At 40.6% G+C, this 20,103-nt stretch overlaps 1 protein-coding gene across 8 annotated transcripts in view; it reads right to left on the bottom strand.

Moving 5' to 3' along the window:
• Window positions 1-1,304: 1,304 nt before the first annotated feature.
• Window positions 1,305-20,103, bottom strand: part of AGO3 (argonaute RISC catalytic component 3) — a 41,096-nt gene continuing 22,297 nt past the window's right edge. Inside the window, exons 10-22 of one of the 8 annotated variants that reach the window (XM_055704617.1) lie at window positions 19,441-19,563; window positions 19,106-19,239; window positions 18,466-18,650; window positions 18,020-18,179; window positions 16,740-16,830; window positions 15,735-15,929; window positions 15,252-15,386; window positions 14,519-14,620; window positions 12,997-13,196; window positions 12,205-12,373; window positions 9,791-9,857; window positions 6,888-6,990; window positions 1,305-1,840 (exon numbers count right to left, since the gene is read on the bottom strand). In XM_055704617.1, the coding sequence (XP_055560592.1) occupies window positions 12,265-12,373; window positions 12,997-13,196; window positions 14,519-14,620; window positions 15,252-15,386; window positions 15,735-15,929; window positions 16,740-16,830; window positions 18,020-18,179; window positions 18,466-18,650; window positions 19,106-19,239; window positions 19,441-19,563 (1,434 nt within the window). In that variant the 3' untranslated portion in view covers window positions 1,305-1,840; window positions 6,888-6,990; window positions 9,791-9,857; window positions 12,205-12,264. Of the gene's footprint in view, window positions 1,841-6,887; window positions 12,374-12,996; window positions 13,197-14,518; window positions 14,621-15,251; window positions 15,387-15,734; window positions 15,930-16,739; window positions 16,831-18,019; window positions 18,180-18,465; window positions 18,651-19,105; window positions 19,240-19,440; window positions 19,564-20,103 lie in introns of all 8 variants that reach the window. The other 7 variants (XM_055704614.1, XM_055704615.1, XM_055704618.1 and 4 more) reach the window with 7 other exon arrangements.

Below are 20,103 nucleotides of genomic sequence, written 5' to 3'. Positions count from 1 at the left end.
GCTCCCTCGGGGCCAACCCTGCTCCCAGCTCCCTCCCCTCACCGCGCCTCGGGGCCGGCCCGGTCCCGGCCCCCCTCACCGCGCCTCGGGGCCGGCCCGGTCCCGGTCCCCCTCACCGCGCCTCGGGGCCGGCCCCGGCCCCGGTTCCCGGTCCCCCTCGCCGCGCCTCGGGGCCGGCCCGGTCCCGGCCCCCCTCGCCGCGCCTCGGGGCCGGCCCCGGTCCCGGCCCCCCTCACCGCGCCTCGGGGCCGGTGGCGCCGCGGGGCGTTGCGCGGCACGCGGCCCGTTGCTAGGCAGCGATGGCGGCTGCGGCCTCCCCTGGCCCGGCCCGGCCGTCGCCGTTACAGCCGCCGGCACACCGCGAACAAAACCAGTTACTATTATTAATTATTAAAAAAAAAACAAACTGAGAAGGCCACCCACAAGCTGGCAGGGAGTCAGCCCGTGCAGCGCTGCACCGGCACCCGCCAAGACCCACGCTCCCACAGGCCAGGAGGGTTCAAACCCCCGTGAGCACCAAGTCCTTAAAAATAATAATAAATAGCAAAAGTGTGGCCTCTCCTCCAGACGCCGCCAGATCAGCACCTCCATCTCCATCCACTCCTGCCCGCAAGGCTTTGGGACTAAATTAAGATGATGCAAGTGTATACACAGACGTATATCTATAAAAAAAAATAAAGTATCACGTATGCATTTCAAAAAAAAAAAGATTTATTTTTTCAAATGAATATGGTTCGTTTACAATACACCCAACTTGATGGTATCTAAAGCCAGCAGAGATCTGGTGACTGCTGTGTGTACTATACATCGTACAGAGGTTACAGATGCCTACGAGAGGGAATGAACAGTGAGAAGTTGACATTTTACTGTGCTGGAAAGAAAGCAACTCTTGCAACAGGTAGAAAATTTTGGCAAGAACAATTTTTTTCTGGAAAGGGGAAAAAGGGGCAGAGGACACCGCTTCTGCTTAGCAAGTACATCTCAAAACACACCGACACATGGTTTCCCTCCCACCCCGCATGGTTGCAGCCCACATCCGCAATACAAATAGGCACACATGGTCAAGATGGTTAAGTAAAAATAAAGGCTTTTTACCAGTTCATTTGCCATCCGTCTACAATCTATTTGTGCAATGTCTCAAGTCACAGCTCTACAAATCCCTTTTGCTTTAACCACACACACACCACCCTCCCCCCCAGTTACCTTCGCAGTGGGAACGGTAACACCGAAACAAGAGGGGAGCAGTTACCAGCGTCTGAGAAAGAGCAAGACATACACATTGAAGGGAATCTCAATCCACTGGACTGGTTTAGTAGAATTTTATTCTGAAAAGGAATCCTGAAACAGCACAATATTTTATTGTATCAATTTTAAACATATGGTATTAAATATGCAAAATTTATATGCACGACATTGCTTCCAGCAGTCTCTTAAACAAATACAGCTTGATCACTAGCAAGGTTTATGGCACACACCATGCCACCTGAGCCACCTTCTCCTGAAGATACTTTAATACCCATATTGGCTCATAACCAAATGCTACCAATTACCATAAAAGCTTTAAAGTAATACCTGCTGATAAACAATGGTCTTATTTATGATCAGACACCTCCAAGGCCACGTAAACAGCCTAGTTTTTCCCCACCACAAGCAACAACACTATTCATCCACCAACTGGCTACCTGGGGAAGCTTAACTGCTTACACCAAGGGAAGAAACAAGAATATAACAGACAGGAGGATCTGTACCCTGTGAGCCCAAAGTGTGTCACCCAACCTGCGAAACGCAGGATCTGTACACCAGTGTTGCTGGTGGTGGCAGTAGGGGCTGGGCAACAAGCCTGTAAAAAAAAAAATAAATCAGTATTTCAGACCAAAACCTTGTTCTGCCAACTCTATTGCTGTGCTGAGGCTAGCTTTTCAAAACTGCCTGCAAAAACAGACACAAAATGCAACTTTCTAGAAGCAGGTTTTTCTACAGGAAAACAAGGCTAAGCTGTCTCAAGGCTAGATTCAACACTGAAGATGCAGAAATGAGAACATCTCGCTGAAAAACAGAAATCAAGTCCAAAGAAAACTAAAAACTATAGCCACTGGAGGAAAGCGATGTACAAAACCCAAGTACCCAAAAGAAGCCATTCTTCACTGCAAAGTTGCCAGAAATCAGAAGACAAACGTCATTTCCAGCAGTCTTCCTCTCACCGAGGTTTTTTGGCATTCAATTTCCCGAACCACTGAAAGAGCCCTAGTCAAGTTTCCACTTTGCTGGCACACCATCAGGTTCAAAAACTTCCAAGAGATTCTTTAAATCTAGCATTGCTCCAGTAGGTATTACTTTGCTATTATGCCTGAGTGAACACTAACTGGCAAGGCATGGATTTTCTATCAAAGAAACTGGTTTTGAATATATTTAAGAGATTTGCAAGTGTAAGCATAATGAAAGTTTATTAGTAAGTATTTTAACAGCTAAGTTTTGCACACCTGTACTTAAATGGTTGTGGACTTGTGATTTATAGGCTAGTGCAGCCCTAAACTCAACATACAGTCATATTTTTCTGTGTTGCTAGATAGTATTACAGTAAGTATTAAGTTTCCAACTGCCAAATGTGTTTGAAAGACATATCATTCTCAGCAATAAAAAAAACCCAAACAACTTCCATTTAAATGAACTCGCCCTCTGACAGTCTGTTTTGCAACAAATGGATTATCTTAAAAGAAAGCAACAGGTAAACAACATGGGATCAATCCCAACAGCCTTCCTCAGGCAGAGCTGCGATGAGATGCAAGTAAAGAGCACGGGCTCACGTCAGAGACTGACTCCAAACAGAACTGTCAATCAAAGATGAAAATTTGCAAGAAGGTGCACAGAGGTCTGTATCAAGAAGTTAGCACTTCCACAATGTGGTTCATCCTCAGAACACCTAACAGCCAGCTCTTGTAAGGCGATGTGAATCATCATAAACATTTTCTAGACAGGGTGAAAAATGAGGCAGAATCATTTACCCAAGGTCAGAGAGGGCACCCATTTCAGAGCCAGCGTTGATACCACAGTTCCTGGCTGGATAGCTCATCAATATCTCAAAACTGCATCAAATATAATTTATTTGAAGAAGCTCTTCCGTTTCAGACTGAAAATCCACTTTTTTAGCAGCTTTAAGTACAAACTAGCATCTAAGGACACAGGTGCCTAACTTTATTGCAGCACACAGTCTACAACAGCCTTCCCTCTACTAGTATCTCGATATCAGAGGATGGGGGATCTTCTCTCCCCTTGTACCACACTTGGCTAACTCTCCAAACCCAAGAGACCATACGATTTTGTTGGCAGACATCACGACCCTCAGCTGCTGGCAAACTGGTTCTTGAAGAATCCTGTGATGTTTAATCCCCACCTCCACATTCCTACCTAATCAGACCTCTGCACTGCTCCTGGACAACTTTCCTCGTGTCCTTACAGCCACCAAACGGGGTAGGGGGAAGAAGCAATGGAATGTATGGAAACCTGCAGGAGCACAGTGAAGACATCACTGGACAGGCAACATCCAAATAAGGGCAGAATTAATGATTCTCCTTACACAGAGAAACATATCAAGGTTAAATCTTATTTAAAAAATTGCAAGTCTACCAGGAAGTATGTTTATTTGATGACATCACTCTCCAGAAACGACTTATTTTAAAAGCTTCTCCTCTCTGGGTAGTTCCCATTCACAAGTAATTCAGGGCTCACTTTAAAGTAGTTCAACACAAAACCAACTCCAGTCTGACCAAGGACTTCAAGCTTTAAAGCAGGTCAAGAAAAATACTATCCATACTACCAATGCAAACACAAGTTTTTCCAGCTCTGTTCTTGATCAGAAAAAGGCACATGCTTGCTCTCAATGAGTTCAAGTCCAACACAAACAGTTCAAGACACCTAAGCTAATGTTTGACATTCCCATCAGCTTCCCTGAAGGGCTCAAGCTGACCACAGCTTACCTGCCATCCACCCAACTCCTACCCAGTCCTTTATTTCTACAGGCAGTTGCTTTCACCACCATCACACTACCACTGCCCTTCGCGTCCAGAGCTGATTCACCTTCCACACAGCTACAGCGTCCTCAACATTGCTAATTCTATATAGGCAGTGGAGGGTGAGTGATCCTGTGGAGGAAACAGGGAGGTAGGTAAGAGCTGAGGAAGAGCAGAGCAACTGTAGTGCTACAGCAAAATTAACTCTACAACTGCCTGCTGCTGTTTTCCTTGGTAGCCAGGCACACTTCAGTGCGAACCGCGTGAAAATTGCAACCAGACATCTACCAGAGCATCTACGTTTTACGGAGGGGTCAGATATTGCTCACAAAACCCCTTGGCTCCGTTGTTTCAAATAGCACCGATCTACTGGAACTTGTATCTATTTCAAACCAAGTAAGGTAGCTTCAAGGTTTAGATACAAAACACACAGTTTGGTTTAACTATACAGCTGTTACAGGCACTGCCACCTGCTTCTCAGCACGGTCCTTTTAGGAGGTGAACAGGCACTCTTAAAATACAGGAAAATGCTTTTCCCCTCATGTAGTAGTTTTTGAAGTAGTCATGTGGGGCCTTTTTGGGTCAACTGTGGATGCAAACATACAGGTTTCTCTAGCAGCTTGAGATTTTTTTCAGTATACTCAGCTTTTTCATTATAAGGACAAGTTTCCTCCTTGCATTTTCTAGAGCTTTCTACTATTGGTTTAATAGCACAGTCACCACTATCACTTCTCCTCTTCATAAAACATATAGCCAGGTCAGTTCAGTTTTAGGATTAATCCCAGCACGGTTCACTATGAGTAGCATCAATTACAGCAAACCCTCAGTCTCAAACTTTGCCAGGAAGAAGGATGAATTAAAACTATCCATGTGCACTAGACTGTTGGGTTGGGGTTTTTTTGGTTTGGTTTGTTGGTTTCTTTGTTTGTTTTTTTTTTTTTTGTTTGGTTTTTTGTTTTGTGGTTTTTTTAAATTTTTTTTAAAGTATTTTAATAGCGTCTACGTTTTCAGTGGTTTATTAGCTTATGTATTTGAACTGGATACTTTAAAAGATCATGCACCCTCCAATGAAAGCAACAGAAACATACAGAACATCTCTACTGCAACTAAACCCATGTGTGCTATAGTTGATCATCACCAAGGCAAGACTTCTAGAAAGAAATCTGTGCCCAGCAGAAACCAGCACCATCAGATGCAACTCCATTTCATTTTTTCTGACAAAAAGAAGAGACAGCAAATTCCTTCTAAATCTCAACAGCTTCAGTATTAACTAAATGTAGACAGAAAATAAACCAGTTGACAGGCAAGGGAAGAGATGGAGAGTATTGCTGCAAACAAGCTGATGGCGCAAGATTTTTGGCCCTTTTTAGTCTAAGATGAAAATGCCTACTACTAAAAGGGAGAGAAAGACACAGTTTTGGCTCAGAATTTAGAGTGAAAAAATGCTTTCTAAATCCTAGCCTAGTAACATTAAGAAACCGGGAATATAAAATAAGTTAACATCATTGCAAGCTTAAATACCAACAAAGTGGCATTGGGCACTGTAATAAGACAAAGTCGGTAACAGACTACAAGAAACACCAGTTCCTTTCTCTAACTGGAATCAGAAGAAATCTACACAGCAAAAAGATACTTGATTCAGAGTCTGTGGGTAGCGTAAGCAGGAGTGCTCTATTGCGCGTTAATCTGACAGCGTCCCTTTCAACAAAGAGGTGTGGGCAACTCCAAAGAGGGTCACTGCCCCGCTCTGGGACTGTGTACCCTAAATATTCTGATCACGTCCAAATTAATCAAATCAAAAAGTCAAAAAGCTCTGCTTTACTCCTAGAAAAAGTCCAGACATGAACATATTCCTGCAAAGATACCACTCGCAATTGAAGTGGGAGTTTTGCGCTTAAGCTCCTGATATTCAAAAATGTCCTGACATTCAAAAATGTCCTGACATCGAGTTATTCTACATCTTAAATGCCCAATACTGTATGAACAGTAATAAAATGAACACAAAATCATGTTAGTTTTAAAGAAACAAGGTACCAATTAAAAGTAGTCTTGTCTATCAAGCTGTTTTATTCAGTCTCCTCTCAAACACGACTGGTTAAGCTGACTTTGGAGAAGAGAAACAAATCATTCAGAAACTTCTCCCACCTAAAAAAAAGTGTTAAAAGCAACATACAGACCACACACAGACCTATGAGCTGCACACAGATTACCAATAAATATACAGAAACACCACAATAAAGGACAAGGTTCATCATAAAAGAAAAGTCTGATAACTGCTATTAAGACCATTACAAAAATGAAAAGTGTGTATTTTTTGCAGGCATGTGCAAGCACATTACAGTGTAATCAAAGCAGAACTTTGCTATTATTATTACTTTATGCAGCATTACAAGGTTACTGAGGTGCAGTGTTTTAATAGTCTAGTCTACAGCTTTTCCTGACGGGAGGAATGCTCACCAAACTCACTATGGACCCACACCCTCTTCCACCCCCACCCCCCCACCCCCCCCGAGTAGGGCAGCATCACCCACCCCACCAAGCCGCTCCCACTCAGAGTACCAAAACTCCTAGAGCTAGGAATCAGAAGTCTCGTCGATACACGCACATCGCTCCTTCAAACAACACAAGCCACATGAGGTCTGCTCACAGCAGGACTAACCATCTCCTAAGTCTTTCGGTTTGTCTACTTCACCTTTGGGAGCTTGCTACATCTAAGAGACAACATCCTTCAGGAGCTACGGATTCCCTTTCGGCACTAACCACATCCCCCCCGAGTCCCATGCTGTTGCTCCTCCTATACCCACCCCCCAACACCCCCACACCCCCCTCAATGTGAAGAGGTAAATTGCATTGACTAAATCAAAACCGATTCTAGCCTACCAGCTGAATTTGGTGATCGCTCCTCAATGCCTCTCCCTCCCAATGAAAACACCTTCCTGGTTATTCTTGGTCCTGACTCAGAGAAGCTGATGCTTGAAAGTACCTGAAAGATACCATCAAACACTTGGCATTTTTCAATAATTTATCTTAAATTTTCAGCCACGTACAACTGGAAAATAAAAATCTACAGCACCATCTTCTAAAAAGGCACTTTCTGAGGACTGTCTTGCTTAAAAAAAAATAAAAATCACTCCAAACTTTAAACAGCGGAACTGCTTTGTTTCAAAAGGACCCTAGTGTAACTACCCGTGTCAGGTGAGGGGGTACCTCTGACAAGATCTGAAAAGGCCAGGGCACGCGGGATGGAAAGTGGATGGAGTCTCCATCAACACCCTTATTTCTGTAAAACTGATGCTTCAGTATTTTCCCTCGCAGGCCTCTCCCTTATGATTCCTTCCCCTCCATATGCACCTTCGCCTACTCAGGGACAACGATTTGGTTTTGTTTTAGTGTCACAGAGATCAGGATTCTTGAGACTCTGCTAGGGAGGTAAAACATAGGATCCTGTACCCATCTTGTTCATACCTCCACTACTGAAAGTACAAAATCTTCTACTAGCGGAAAGCATCAATTAGCTCAAGCTCTAACCACTCTATTCAGGTTTACAAAAAAAACCCAAAAAAACACCAATGGTAAGTGAATTGGCTACATGAAGTTTTATTTAAACATGTGCCCAAACAAAAATGATATCCTAACACCTAGTATCAATCTAAAGTACCATCTTTGGGTAAAAAAGAAAAGAATCCTTCCTTTTGATATCCCTATGGATTTTTCTTCATTAGATCCAATCAACCTGCCAGTAGCAGCCACAAAACTCCACAGCACTGAAAGGGAAAGAGTATCTGCTTGGCGTCACCGGAGACGAAGATGGCCATTTAGAAACAACGATCTCTGAAAACGGAATTTATAGTTTCAACATACATAATCTGAGCTTTTGATTCCTTGGTTAAAAAAGTGCTTTGAGTAAGGTTCTAAACCCTCAGTTCACAAAATGGGGAAAATATCAAAAGAGGACAAGATATGAAGAAAGTATAAACAACAATAACAACAAAAAAAAAAAGGCCTCAAGCTTTAAGTGTAGGCTGAGCTTGGAATTTCACCAGAGTAGACTTCAAGACTAGTAGAAAACCAGTATTCTTATCTGGAATTTGTATGAAGATGACTGTCTGGTATCTTATGTGTGAGCATTTTATAGGACAAAAATTCACAGATGAAGAAGTGGAAATAGCTTAGGACCAATAGCATCTTGAAATAACTTGACTGACAACTTCCAGAAACCCATTTTACTCCCGAAAACCATTTTTGTGGCCAAACTTCCAAAAGGATGCCAGAATGAACCCTAGAAAAATAACTCTTGGATGCGTTTAACCAGATTACACATTGAACAGTAATACAGCGATCCTGAGTAAAATGGCCACAGCTGAAGTGCCCTACAAAGGAAAAAGAAACCAACCTACTTACAGTGAAGTTAAGTCATTCCGTTAGCAGATGTTGCAAGTTTTAACGTCTCAAACTATAAAACACTCTACTTCTCCCCAAATCCAGATCTACTAGTCGCCAGATGGCAGGTTTTGGCAAGGCTTTCTGCCAGGTTAGGAGAAGCGTTGCCACCGGCCGTGGCTCCCGCTCTCAGCAAGGTACCAGCACCGCGGCCGCAGGCTGGTGTGGCCGATGCCCTACGGCTGCTCCTGCCCCAGCCCGGCGCTGGGGCCCTTGTGCGTGCTCCCATCACAGAAGCAATTAGTGGCACTTGTACTTAACAAGTGAGGTCTCGGTGCAGTCAACTGGTACAGTGTCTTAGGAGACAGGAACCGTTTTTTTCTCGATAGGCATAAAAACAAGGCCAGTCTGCCTGCGAAGTAAGTAGAACTATCAGCCTTTGCCCACATTCCTCTTTGGACTATACACAGACAGCTCCCAGCAAGAGAGGGGGATCTGGTACGCCACTCAAGATTTCCCCAAACAGCACATAAAATTTGAGATTATTATTTTTTTTTTTTAAAGGAGAGCAGGTACAAAAATAAAAGAAATCCATATACTCTGAAAATATACTGGAAACTGCCACCACAGATGAGGTACCATTTATCCCGACCCCCCACCCCCAAACTGCAAACATCAAAATATATATGTTCTTAAACAAAGGAAGAACATCTGGCTATTTAATCTCAGTTAAAATGACAGCACCCTTTGTTACACTTGATATTTCACACCATTAATTCTCTTTTTTTAAAAAAAAAAAACCAAGATACCTAACTAACCTTGATTCCTTGCTTATCTCCTCATTCCTTAGTGCAGTAATTGTCCATCTCCATTTAAATAAATATAGCAGCTACAGCATCATAAATGTGTGGCCCTCACAACGTCAGTAACTTGATATCGTAATACAAATAAGTATCGGCACTTTACGTAGATATTTGCAAAACCAAGAATAGAGATTAAAACTTCCAAATACTCTTCACATGAAAACCAGGTAAAATGCTAGCTTGACAAGTAATCGAAGTCATTTTCCCAATGAAGTTTCTTTAATTTATGTTTCGGTGAAAGGAGTGAGCAAAAAAGCTTCTCAAATCAGTCACTGAGCGTGGGCAGGACGAGAAGCATACAGTGTCTTTGAAAGGAGTGTTAAAAGACTTTTTAAAAAGGAATTTTCATCTAAACGCCATAAATCCCCAAGAAGTCTTTGTAAAATAGTTTTCTTAACAACAACAAAAAAAATCTCTCTTTTAAAACACTCTTCTGTAAAAAGCCTAACCTCAACCTTTTATAAACAGAACTACTAGCTAGAGCGCTTCTAGGAGAAAATCGTCATGTCACCGACTAAGAAAAACATTTGAGAGAGTTACTCCGAAACCATCGTGCTCAAATTATTTCGTTACACCGACCTCCCTGCAGCAGGTTTATCTGAAGGCGCTGAAAGGTAAGTGCATTAAGAAGTCAAAGAGCGTGGCTGGGCCGCCCTGGGTCCGCGGGTGCAGCTGACGAAGGCACACGGCTCCCAGGACCCCCGAGACTCTGCCGAGTCCCCCTTGGTCACCCCCCAAACCTCCTCTCTGAGGACCCCCAAAGCCACCAGCCAACTGCCCACTGTCACGACTATTTCCAGTGCAATGTTAACTTTGCAAAGTTAGTCTTTTTAAATTATCTTCCTTGACGTTGGGAGATAAAATATGTATATACACTGTTTAGTAAAGCTCTTGGAGACAGTGTTGCGAACAGCACTACAAACATTTCAATACAATGTACAAATGCACAAAATACAGTACTTTGTTTTCTGGCAGAAAAAATGGGGGAGATTCATGCCTGTTGAAGCAATACGGGCTCAGATTTTAGGCTCAAAATACAGTATATTGGCAAACAGCGGATTTCATGAGAATGACAGGAGATAAGCTACTTATACCGACCCACTGGTTTTCATGTGGAGAGCAGGTGGAGTTCAGAAGGGCTGGGATAACAGCAATGCCCATACAAACGATCTGCAGTATATATACTATGAACCAGTGCAAATAAAAACAGTCAAAAATGCAATTCACGAGTTTACAAAGTGCAAAACTCCTCAGTCCTCTCGTTGAATAAATGCTCGTCTCTGACATCTTAAATATTGTTTTACCTTTAAAGTGGAATGAAAGAGTCCCATTGATTTGTTTTCACATTTCAGTGATTTAACATGTTAGAACTATCCCAGCCCTCTTTATTTGCAGAGTGAAATGAAGTTACCAATAACTTAATTTTAAAAGGAAAGTCATTATCAAAGAGGAAAAAAGCCTAAAAACTTTTATTAATTCCAGACACTTTACTGATGTCAAATAGATTTAACTAAGCATGTAAAAACTTAGATCTTAATAAAAAACTCTTTCCATTTAATTCAAATATCCTCCACATTTCAAAGCCAAAAATATGGCCAATTCCTTTGTTAAATCAAAACACTGCAGTGACAAGTAAAGCTTGCAGAATTCTAGAAGCATTTTTGCTATTTTTTGATTTAAAAAAGGAAAATTCAAGATTCCTTCTGACTATAAAACTTTCCTTTCAAAATTAAGGCTTTTACTTTGTCCTTTTAAAATCATGGAGGTGTCCATTCTTCCACAGTTAGTGGTACAAACACTGCTTTAATACAGCTCAATGGACACAGTTTTCCTTTAGAACGCTTATTGCACTAAAAGATAGCAAAACAAGTTGTCAGTTTTTTTAAAAATAAACATGGTTACATTTCTAAAAAATAAAAGTTGATGTTGACCATATGTTCTGTAATAATTAAATTAAAGCATTATTATTACTCTAATAAATATAAAAGAAAAAAAAGGAAGCTAAACTTCAAAAACACATACATATGAAATCACATTAAGGTGTGAGAGGCAGCAAGTAAACTAGCATTTTTCTTTTTTCCCAAAAAGACCTTAGCTCTAAAGTTTCAGTTCTGGTGTTTACTGTATGTAATCCCATAAAACTTGGGACATCTGATCTCATATGAAGCTTCAACATATTTGTCTTGCCAGATAGAAAATAATTGAAACTTTTGGACTAGGTAAAACAGCAGCTTTAGTAAATTCACCAGGGAGCAAGAAAGAGTTTGGATCACTACTGCCTGCACATAATACCACTAGCTTCTTTGTTTGCTTTTTAAAAGGGAACTATTGGAGCAGAGAACTCCAAAGCTTTGAAGAAAGACACAAAGGCAGCAGTTGGCTAAATTATGTTCAAATTATTGGATTAGTGTGCAAAACATCCCCCCCCCCCCCCCCCTCAATTTTTTCTAGCTAGTGCTATACATTCAAATGTACTTGGATATGTTCACATTCGAATGCTTGATGGCAATACTGAGAAAGATTCCTCAACGCACTGGGGTAAAACAATTACTTTTTTTTTTTTTTGCACACTTCCCTCCCCCAAACAATCATTGTGATTGTTTGTATAAAGGTGGTTTGCTATTTTTTTTAATTACACCATTGATTTTTTTTATTATTAATTTTTTTTTTTTGCAAAGATAGTTGTGCTGCCGAGCAACTTGAGGTAAAGGCATAAGAGGGTTAAACTACGAGAAATAATAAAAAAAAAATAATAATGATGGCGGTGCTTCCTACAGGAGACCGCGCCGAAAAAGCAGTTGGCTGGTTTCATATTGCATAATAGTGCTGTGTTCCTCGATGAAGTAAACAATCTTCCTTGTGTCAATTTAAGGGTTAGCCTCTCGCCCCTGCACAGCGTCAACTTCAGCATGATCGGAGGCACACCCCATAAACCAACCCCACTGGAAACATACATTGTATGTGGCTTATTTTTCAGTTCTTCCTTTCAGTGAGTATGCTCCCATTTTATTGACTTAAGCGAAGTACATCGTGCGTAAGGTGTCTTGGTGAATCTGTACAGCCTTCGCGAGGGCCTGTGGATCTCTCCCATTGCTTTGTCCTGAAACATGGCTTCCTTCAGCACTGCAAGAAAAATGAGAAAAAGACAAGCAGGGCTTTAAATCATATTAATTGGGATCACAAAAGCCACCTTCACATCTCTTCAATGTTTAGGAAAGCAACAGGGCAATAGTAATAGAACTGGATACTGAGAAAAATCTACTTGTCTATTCACCCAGCAACCTCAAGGCTTTTGACAAATCCCTTTACCTTCGCTTAGTTTGTTCATCTAAAAATAAGCCTGTTACAAATATACTGATGGCCTGAAGGTTATGAAATACTTCTGACATACAAAACAGAGGTAGGTAAGCAGAAGGCACTTAACATTTGCTTCATTCATGACTAATTCTAAAGCAAGAAAGTAAAAGTGTGGCTCAATTCCCTCAGACCACGTCAAATTTATAACAGAATACTTTATTATTAAACCTAATTCTTTTAATTTGAGTGTTACTCAGCAGAATCCACCAACTCACTCTTGTCTGAAACTGAGCAGCAGCTGTCAGGAATGATTCTCTTGAGACTAGTCCCAGAGTTAGCAAAAATCAACTGCAAAACGAGCAGTAATTATCTATAGTCAGATGGCTTTATGCCTGCCAATGGAGCAAAGACCAATGGGGACAGAAATTTAAGCACAAATTTTCATTTACCTGTCATGTTCTTTGTCCACAAGATGGTATCGTGCTCTGAATGCTACCAGGTGAGCATAATACGCTGGTGCAGGTATAGAAACTGATCGTGTACAGCGCACATATGTGTGGCAGAGCTGGTAAGTCAGCAGCTGAAGTTCATCTGCAGTAAAACAGTTATCATCCCACAAAACATGATAGTGTGAGGGACGGCTGGTACCCTAAGAAGAAGGGAACATCAATTCACTTATCTGGCTTTTCCACAATCAAGTCAGATTTTTCAGTTCAGAAAGGGTCAGACTATCTAGTCTGAACACCTACATAACAGCAGCCAAAGAAAATTCAGTCTTATGTCAGCCCCAAGTGTTTTTAGAGATGAATAAGACTACTAAAATTTACATGATTATGTTACTTTAATTATTCCTGCTTGGAAAAAAACCCACATGCCTTCTAGATAACCCTCAACAATCAAAATCTGCTCTCAACATGACTAAACCATGATTATATTACCTCTTAACTACCTTCAATTAAAACTGTTTCTCACTGAGAAGCATTTCTCAGAGAAATAACTGCTGCTTTTAACTCTTTCGCATTCCTCGGCACCCTAACTTGAAGTACAAACACCAGAAACAGTTCCAGTATTTCGGAGGTTACCTATAGAGCTTCCTTACTCCCACACAATGTCATCTTTCCTACAGGTTCAATGGTTGCACTGCTCTTTGGCATTATGCTGAATCAGATTTTTACATGTCACTCATGTCAAGATTCCCCCCAGACACACACTTTCACCACCAGTACTTTAACGCTTCCTTTACAGATCATGAACAAGTACTGACCACTGAGTATGGTTCTTGGGAACTCTTAAGAGAACTGGAAACCAGTCATAACATTTTGTTTAGGTTGGGTGGGCATGTTTTCTTTTCCAGTTTTGAATCATCGCAGTGTTTTTTATTCAGGAGTTCAAAATTACTTTTCCACACTTAAATCTCTAACATGTGACAATATGGTCAGACTCAAATGATAAAAATGTAAAGAGTTCATTTCCCTCCATTTTTTAAACATTCTGATACAATTTTTGTCATTAAGTTGACTCTCCACTGTATTGTTGGCAATACCACCACCTTGTTGGATTTAATTTCCACAGCCTGTAACTTACTAGTTTGCATACAGTCAAAAAAAAAAAAAAATAAAATCAAACATTGCCTTCAGTCTTATAAACTGTTTACATTTGAAGATTTGATTCAATGCAAGTTTCATTGTGGCTATAAATCAGAGAAGTAGCAAGTTTTACCTTCAGAAATAACAAAGGCACAAAATAAAGTGACCTCTACAATAAACTTTAAAAAGCATCACTTACCACCAATGCAAGTTTAAAGATGTAGCAGAGACCACCTCTTAAGCAAAAATACTATTGGTCCCACAATAACATGGGATCTCAGACAAAATGACATTTCCATATAAAGTAATTGGAACACAAGTGTTACAAAACAGAGAGAAAAACCGTGCTCTAAATTCACACTTGCCTACAAAAAAGAAATCGTACCTGTATTCCAGCATGGCTACAGAGGTAAAAATCAAACTCATATGGGTGTGTAATGTCTGTATCTACAGTTGTTCCAGCTGGAATATTGCCACTTCGTCCAACCTAGAAAAAAGGTTTTGTTAAGAAGTGCAGCTAACAACTGTCTATACATTTCAACTGTAATTAAAAATACAAGATTCTAATTCAACACATGCAAGGTTTCACCGAATGAACTGCTTCAGTCCTGCTTGGAATGTGTCAATACAGCAGCCTAGGATCTTTGACAAGGATACTGTATCCCTCTACCATCTCAACACGGCACAGCGCACCTACAGCACTTGTAAGAACTTTGAATCTCAGAAAGACAGAAGAGCTGCACATACATTGGTATTTAGAATTTTCAGCTTGAGTTTGGATCGACTCAGAAAAGACAAGTTAAAGCTTCCATAATTTTGTGTTTTCTTCCATTACAACTGTTGTAGACTTGGTCCTAGTTAGTTACATGGATATTTGCTATAGTTCACTGACAAAGACTAGAACCAATGTGCAACAGGACAAAGCCTGATGGGGACCATTTTTGTTTCTAAACATACTTAAGGTCAATGATTTCCAATTTGGGGCCACATTTTGCGCTTATCAATTCAACATCTTCCCTTAATGACAGAGAAGCCCATGCTAGTACTTTCTCCAGGAGCGCAAGTGCTTGACATCAAGCTTTTCACACAAGGCTTCCATGAGAGAGGGCAACAATTACCCTTTCTGTTCTGTCAGCACAGAACAAACGTGTATGATGTCGCTTCTGCACCACAATATAGGTTATTCCAGGCTGGTAATCCTTCTCCAAACTGATGCAGGCTTCTCTAATAGCTAGCAGTTCATAATACAAAACCTACAAGCACAAGAACAGAATAGTTTAGGTTTTCCTTCCACTGTATCCTACACATGACACATAATAAATGGTTTGTAGTTAAAATCAAGTGCAACTTTGCTACACAACTAGTCGTCTTCGGAAGTACTTAGAAAGATATTATTTCCCAATTCTAAGACTTGTCCTTCCCAGACAGGAAACAAGTTACAGCTTTTCTTACCCAACCAACATGCTTAAGAAATTCTGTCCTTATGTCTCAATGATTTTGTGGCATCTTGGTGTAAAATGTAAGCAACTCCAACAGTACAGCTACTCCCATATGAGAACTGGAATTACACAGTCCTTCAAAAAACCCACATGTGAACCAACCTGTCGAAACTGTCCTTCAGAGACCCCGTCCCTGTAGAAGATGATACGTGTGGGCTTGAACCGTGTTGACTTGTAGAACTGGATGAGAAGTTCTCTCACCATGGAGGCTAGATCTTGGATGATCTCCTGCCGGGGTCGCTGAACTCTCACTGTGGCACAGTATCGGCTTGGATGAGCATCCATACTACCTACAACCTTCAGCGGAAGAGTACATGAGTAAAGGCTTCAAGAACAAATAATAATAAAAAAAAAATTAAAATAGCAAAAAAGGCAAGAGGAGCCATTTTCAAATAAAAGATGCTTATGTTAAACCAACAATCACAGTAACATTTTTAACTGGAACTTCTAGTAGGTACAGGTTTAACACCTTTTGAAAAGGGTACAGAACTTGCCCTCCAAGCACGCCGAAATGCATCTGCAGAATTGGAGTCTTCCCCTCTGTTGACAGCACGCTAATGCATATTCTTATAGTCCAGACACAGACTTTTCTTTGAAGCTTTCTCACTTTCACTTCAGTTTGCATATAGTTACTTTAAACAAGGACAGTTTCTGTAACTACAATCAATGCTAAGTAAAATACTAAGGGGACAACATAGGAAGGGATTGATCAAGCATCCAACCTTGATCTCCCAGACTGTACCAACACAAGAGGCAAGTAGTATCAAAAACACTCCTGCCAAACCAGGCCTTTAAAAATACAAATATGTTATTAACTAACTCAACAAAGCTGCGTTATTTCCTTTACAATTTTTTTTTTCAGAAATGTTATTTACCAGGACTGCCATTTTACTTTGATTTAAACATTCAGAAGCTAAGAAAAACCCACTGCCTGCTACTTCAGATTAGATCAGTTCTTTTAAATATATCATTAATAATACCGGACATGTGTACAAAGAACTGGGACAAGCCCTGAAACATATTTGACACAGACATAGTCCATGAGTTGCATTATTATTCTAACGTTTACCAAAGATAAAAAAACAATCCTAATTTCATAAAACTTACAGCAGCGATGGAAGGCTTCTTTCCATCTCCAGCAGGAGGGTGAGTGACATCAGCTCCCAAAAAGATCACTGGCTGCTGGAACACAGAAGGTCTTCAAAAAGAAAAAAGTGCTAAGTCACACTTGTAGATGAACAGTTGGCGCAAGGTTATCGCTCAATATGAGGTTTTGTTTCAATTTCAGCTAAGCTGCACAGAGATGCCTTCTTATCAGGTACTCAGCCAAGCCTAAACAATGAAATCTTTGTGCACAAGATGTGAATTTTGAAACCACCCCAGCAGTCGTTCCAAAATACACTGCCATTTAACTGTGGTGTGATTCTAGTGGAGAAAAGCCACAGAGATACACCTGAATGGTACAGACAACTTCTTACGTAAACCATCATTCTACAGGATGATTACAGTAACGCTCAGAGGTCAGCTAAGCATGACTTTGGTACTGCATCAGCCATGCAACAAATGACTGGGTGCAGCAGCGCACACATTCTGGCTTACACAATTTAAGCAGCAGGATGGTCACCCAATGCCTTGAAAATGTTCTTCCACACAGTACTGTTTCGCATTTAAACTTTGGTTCCAAGCTCTCAGGAAAGAATTCTTAAGACTTATACTCCAAAAGTTTTTCTGGCTTCTACCTTGCATTATACATATTTCCACTCAAAAATAGATACACTTTAGTAAAGGTCAGAGTCAATGCTAATTTCTAGTCTTCAGGACCAAAAGACTTGTGCTTCTCTACAATGACCCATGTCAGAAAGAAGGGAGCACACGTGGGCTGGACTTCTCAAACCTTCCCACTGAAGGCACCAAAGCAGTTGGAGCACACATTCAAATAAGAACACAGAGAAGAGTCACGCAAGGAACAAGCATGAGCTGAATTACTCAGCCTGTTATAGCAAGAGAAGATGCCTCTAGTATTCTTTTACACTTATTCACAACAGCACATTGGTATGCCCAACAGTTACATTCTGTGATGTGTTGTATGCTCTTAAACCTGCAAAAACTGCTGATTACATTCATATTTCAACACCTCTAGATCTGCAGTTTCTCTTCAAATGTTTAATACTGAACAAACATTTGAAAAGAATCTTGGCTTAAGACTCATAAGCCAACAATCACTCTGAGTCCATGCTAGAAGAAATTTAATTCTACCTCAAATATCATGTACTATTACCAGAAGAATATTTCAAATTAAAAATTTGCCACGTTTAAATTTTGGATGCTACGTAGGAAATGTAACCGCATCTGTTAAAACCCAAATCAGTCTCCACAAAGCATCTTACCGTTGATGAGGTACAAGGATGTTGTTGATTCCTCCTAGTTTAACATTAATCTTCAGGCACAGATTTGATAGGGTCTGCGGAGATGTTTTAATGACATTCTTGACTTGAACGCACTGTGTGGCCATTCCCAACAGCGTATCTCCCACACGCTTCACCTCCGCTAAGAAGCAAATATTAGGATACAACTTCAATCCATTTGAAATTATTTTACTGTATTTTGATCTTAGCTTAAGTCACGATAATCTAAGTATGTACATACCCTGCAAAATAACTTCCAAATTATCTCCATGCTCAGCCCTACTTACAATTCATTTTAGCTTCAGACACAAAACATTCGTTTCTAATGCCTAAAGGATAGGCCTAAAGAATTTTGTAACATATGTTGGGTGGCAAATTTCTCAGAACGATACTTGACCACATGGGTAAAGACAGAGGTATTCCCTTACCATACACCGGTGTTTTCCCTGGCAGGATGACAATGATGAGCTGAAGCCCCGAATAGGTGTTCTTGAGGTGTCGAAACATGGGCTCCACACTGTCTGCACCCTGGGCGTATTTACAGAAGCAGGGCTGGCCTTGGATCGGCATCCCTGCGTCCTTGGAGATCTTGCGCAGCTGGTCTGTGAAACCCCTAAAGATGAGAAGTTTTTTGAATTTTCACAGCAGCAACAGCACACAACCACCAAAACAGAATAGAAGAACTGTGTTACTCAAACTATTCCAAACAGCTTTTCAAAGCAGCACTTTAAAAATATTCATTATACGGAGGCTGTACAGCTTTGGAACATGACAGAACAAGCAGGGGGAAAAAATCTCACATTTAGACACCTTTAGTAGTTCATTCAAGATGCTAGAAGGAACTATTCACAAAGCAGCAATGTCACAGGATCAAAACCCAGTGTACCCAGACACAGTGTCTTGACTGTAGCTTCCAGCAAGGAAGCAAACCAGCTTGGATTCTCTCCCTAACATCTTAAGATGATTAAAACCAGGTAACACACTCATTTAGAAGCCCTACTTTCATGTTTTCACTAAGATGGCTTCATTAAGAGAACAGTCTGAAGCCTGAACCACAACATGCCTTACTTCAATATTTCTTCTCTGCATTGTCTCTGTGTTGCAAAGCAAGCTATAGCCCACATTTTGATCTCAACACCAGTGTGAAACTGCTTCCCTCGCATGTCCCATACTCCATGGCTTGGGGTTGCCACTGTTCGATTCTGCAGAAACAAAAGCAACAGATGTTCAAGTGATTGAAAAAAAGTCTATGCTATTTTCAGTTTCAAGATAACAAAAAGAAATTTACCATTCAAACTCCATGATCCCTGCATTGCACAATGCAACTGAACTGACTAAAATAGTCAATGTGCATGGAAAATCACTCTTCAAAACAGAAACAAAAGACAATGCAAAAACCTGACCCGTCCTCCATACTGCAACATGGGAGCTGGAAGCACACGCCCCGTCACATGGGCCATCTCATCCCGGACTTTGAACTGGAACTCTTGAACAAATGGATCTGCATCATAATTTGCACTTCTCACCTAGAAGAATAGGTTTTTTCCATGTTACAGAAGTATTTTGTTATAATTCATATAACAGAAGACTAACAGGAATGTTGCAGAAGTGTTCTACAATTCCCCTTGTCATTGAAAAAAGTTCAGATTTAACTGCTCAACACTATCAACCTATCCCCAGTGAAAACAATTAATACCACATGATATGTTAGATATTTTTTGTTCCCTTACTCAAGTGCTTATTTGTAGTATGCTCATTCAATAACATTTGCTTTTTGATCTATCCTGTGAGTATTGTCCTTCAGAGACAAGCAAACCCAAGATTAAACAAATTAGTTCATTTTATTACTGCACATTCATGTCTTCTGGATTTTCCAGAACAGCCTTATTTTAATCACAAAATTTTGGCTAACTTGTCGGCTCAAAACCCAGACTGTTTCAATAAGAGTTATCTGTGTAAGAGTATTCAACTAAAAATACTTCAAGTCAGAAAAAAACACTGATGTTTAGAGTGTCTGGATTCAGTGCCAAGAAGATACTGGAATTATCAGACGAAAATATTTTGTG

This window comes from Falco cherrug, chromosome 3 (assembly GCF_023634085.1).
Source record: "Falco cherrug isolate bFalChe1 chromosome 3, bFalChe1.pri, whole genome shotgun sequence".
NCBI classification, from domain to species: domain Eukaryota; kingdom Metazoa; phylum Chordata; class Aves; order Falconiformes; family Falconidae; genus Falco; species Falco cherrug.
The sequence above is the reverse complement of the archived record's forward strand: the minus strand, read 5'-3'. Positions and strand labels throughout refer to the sequence as shown.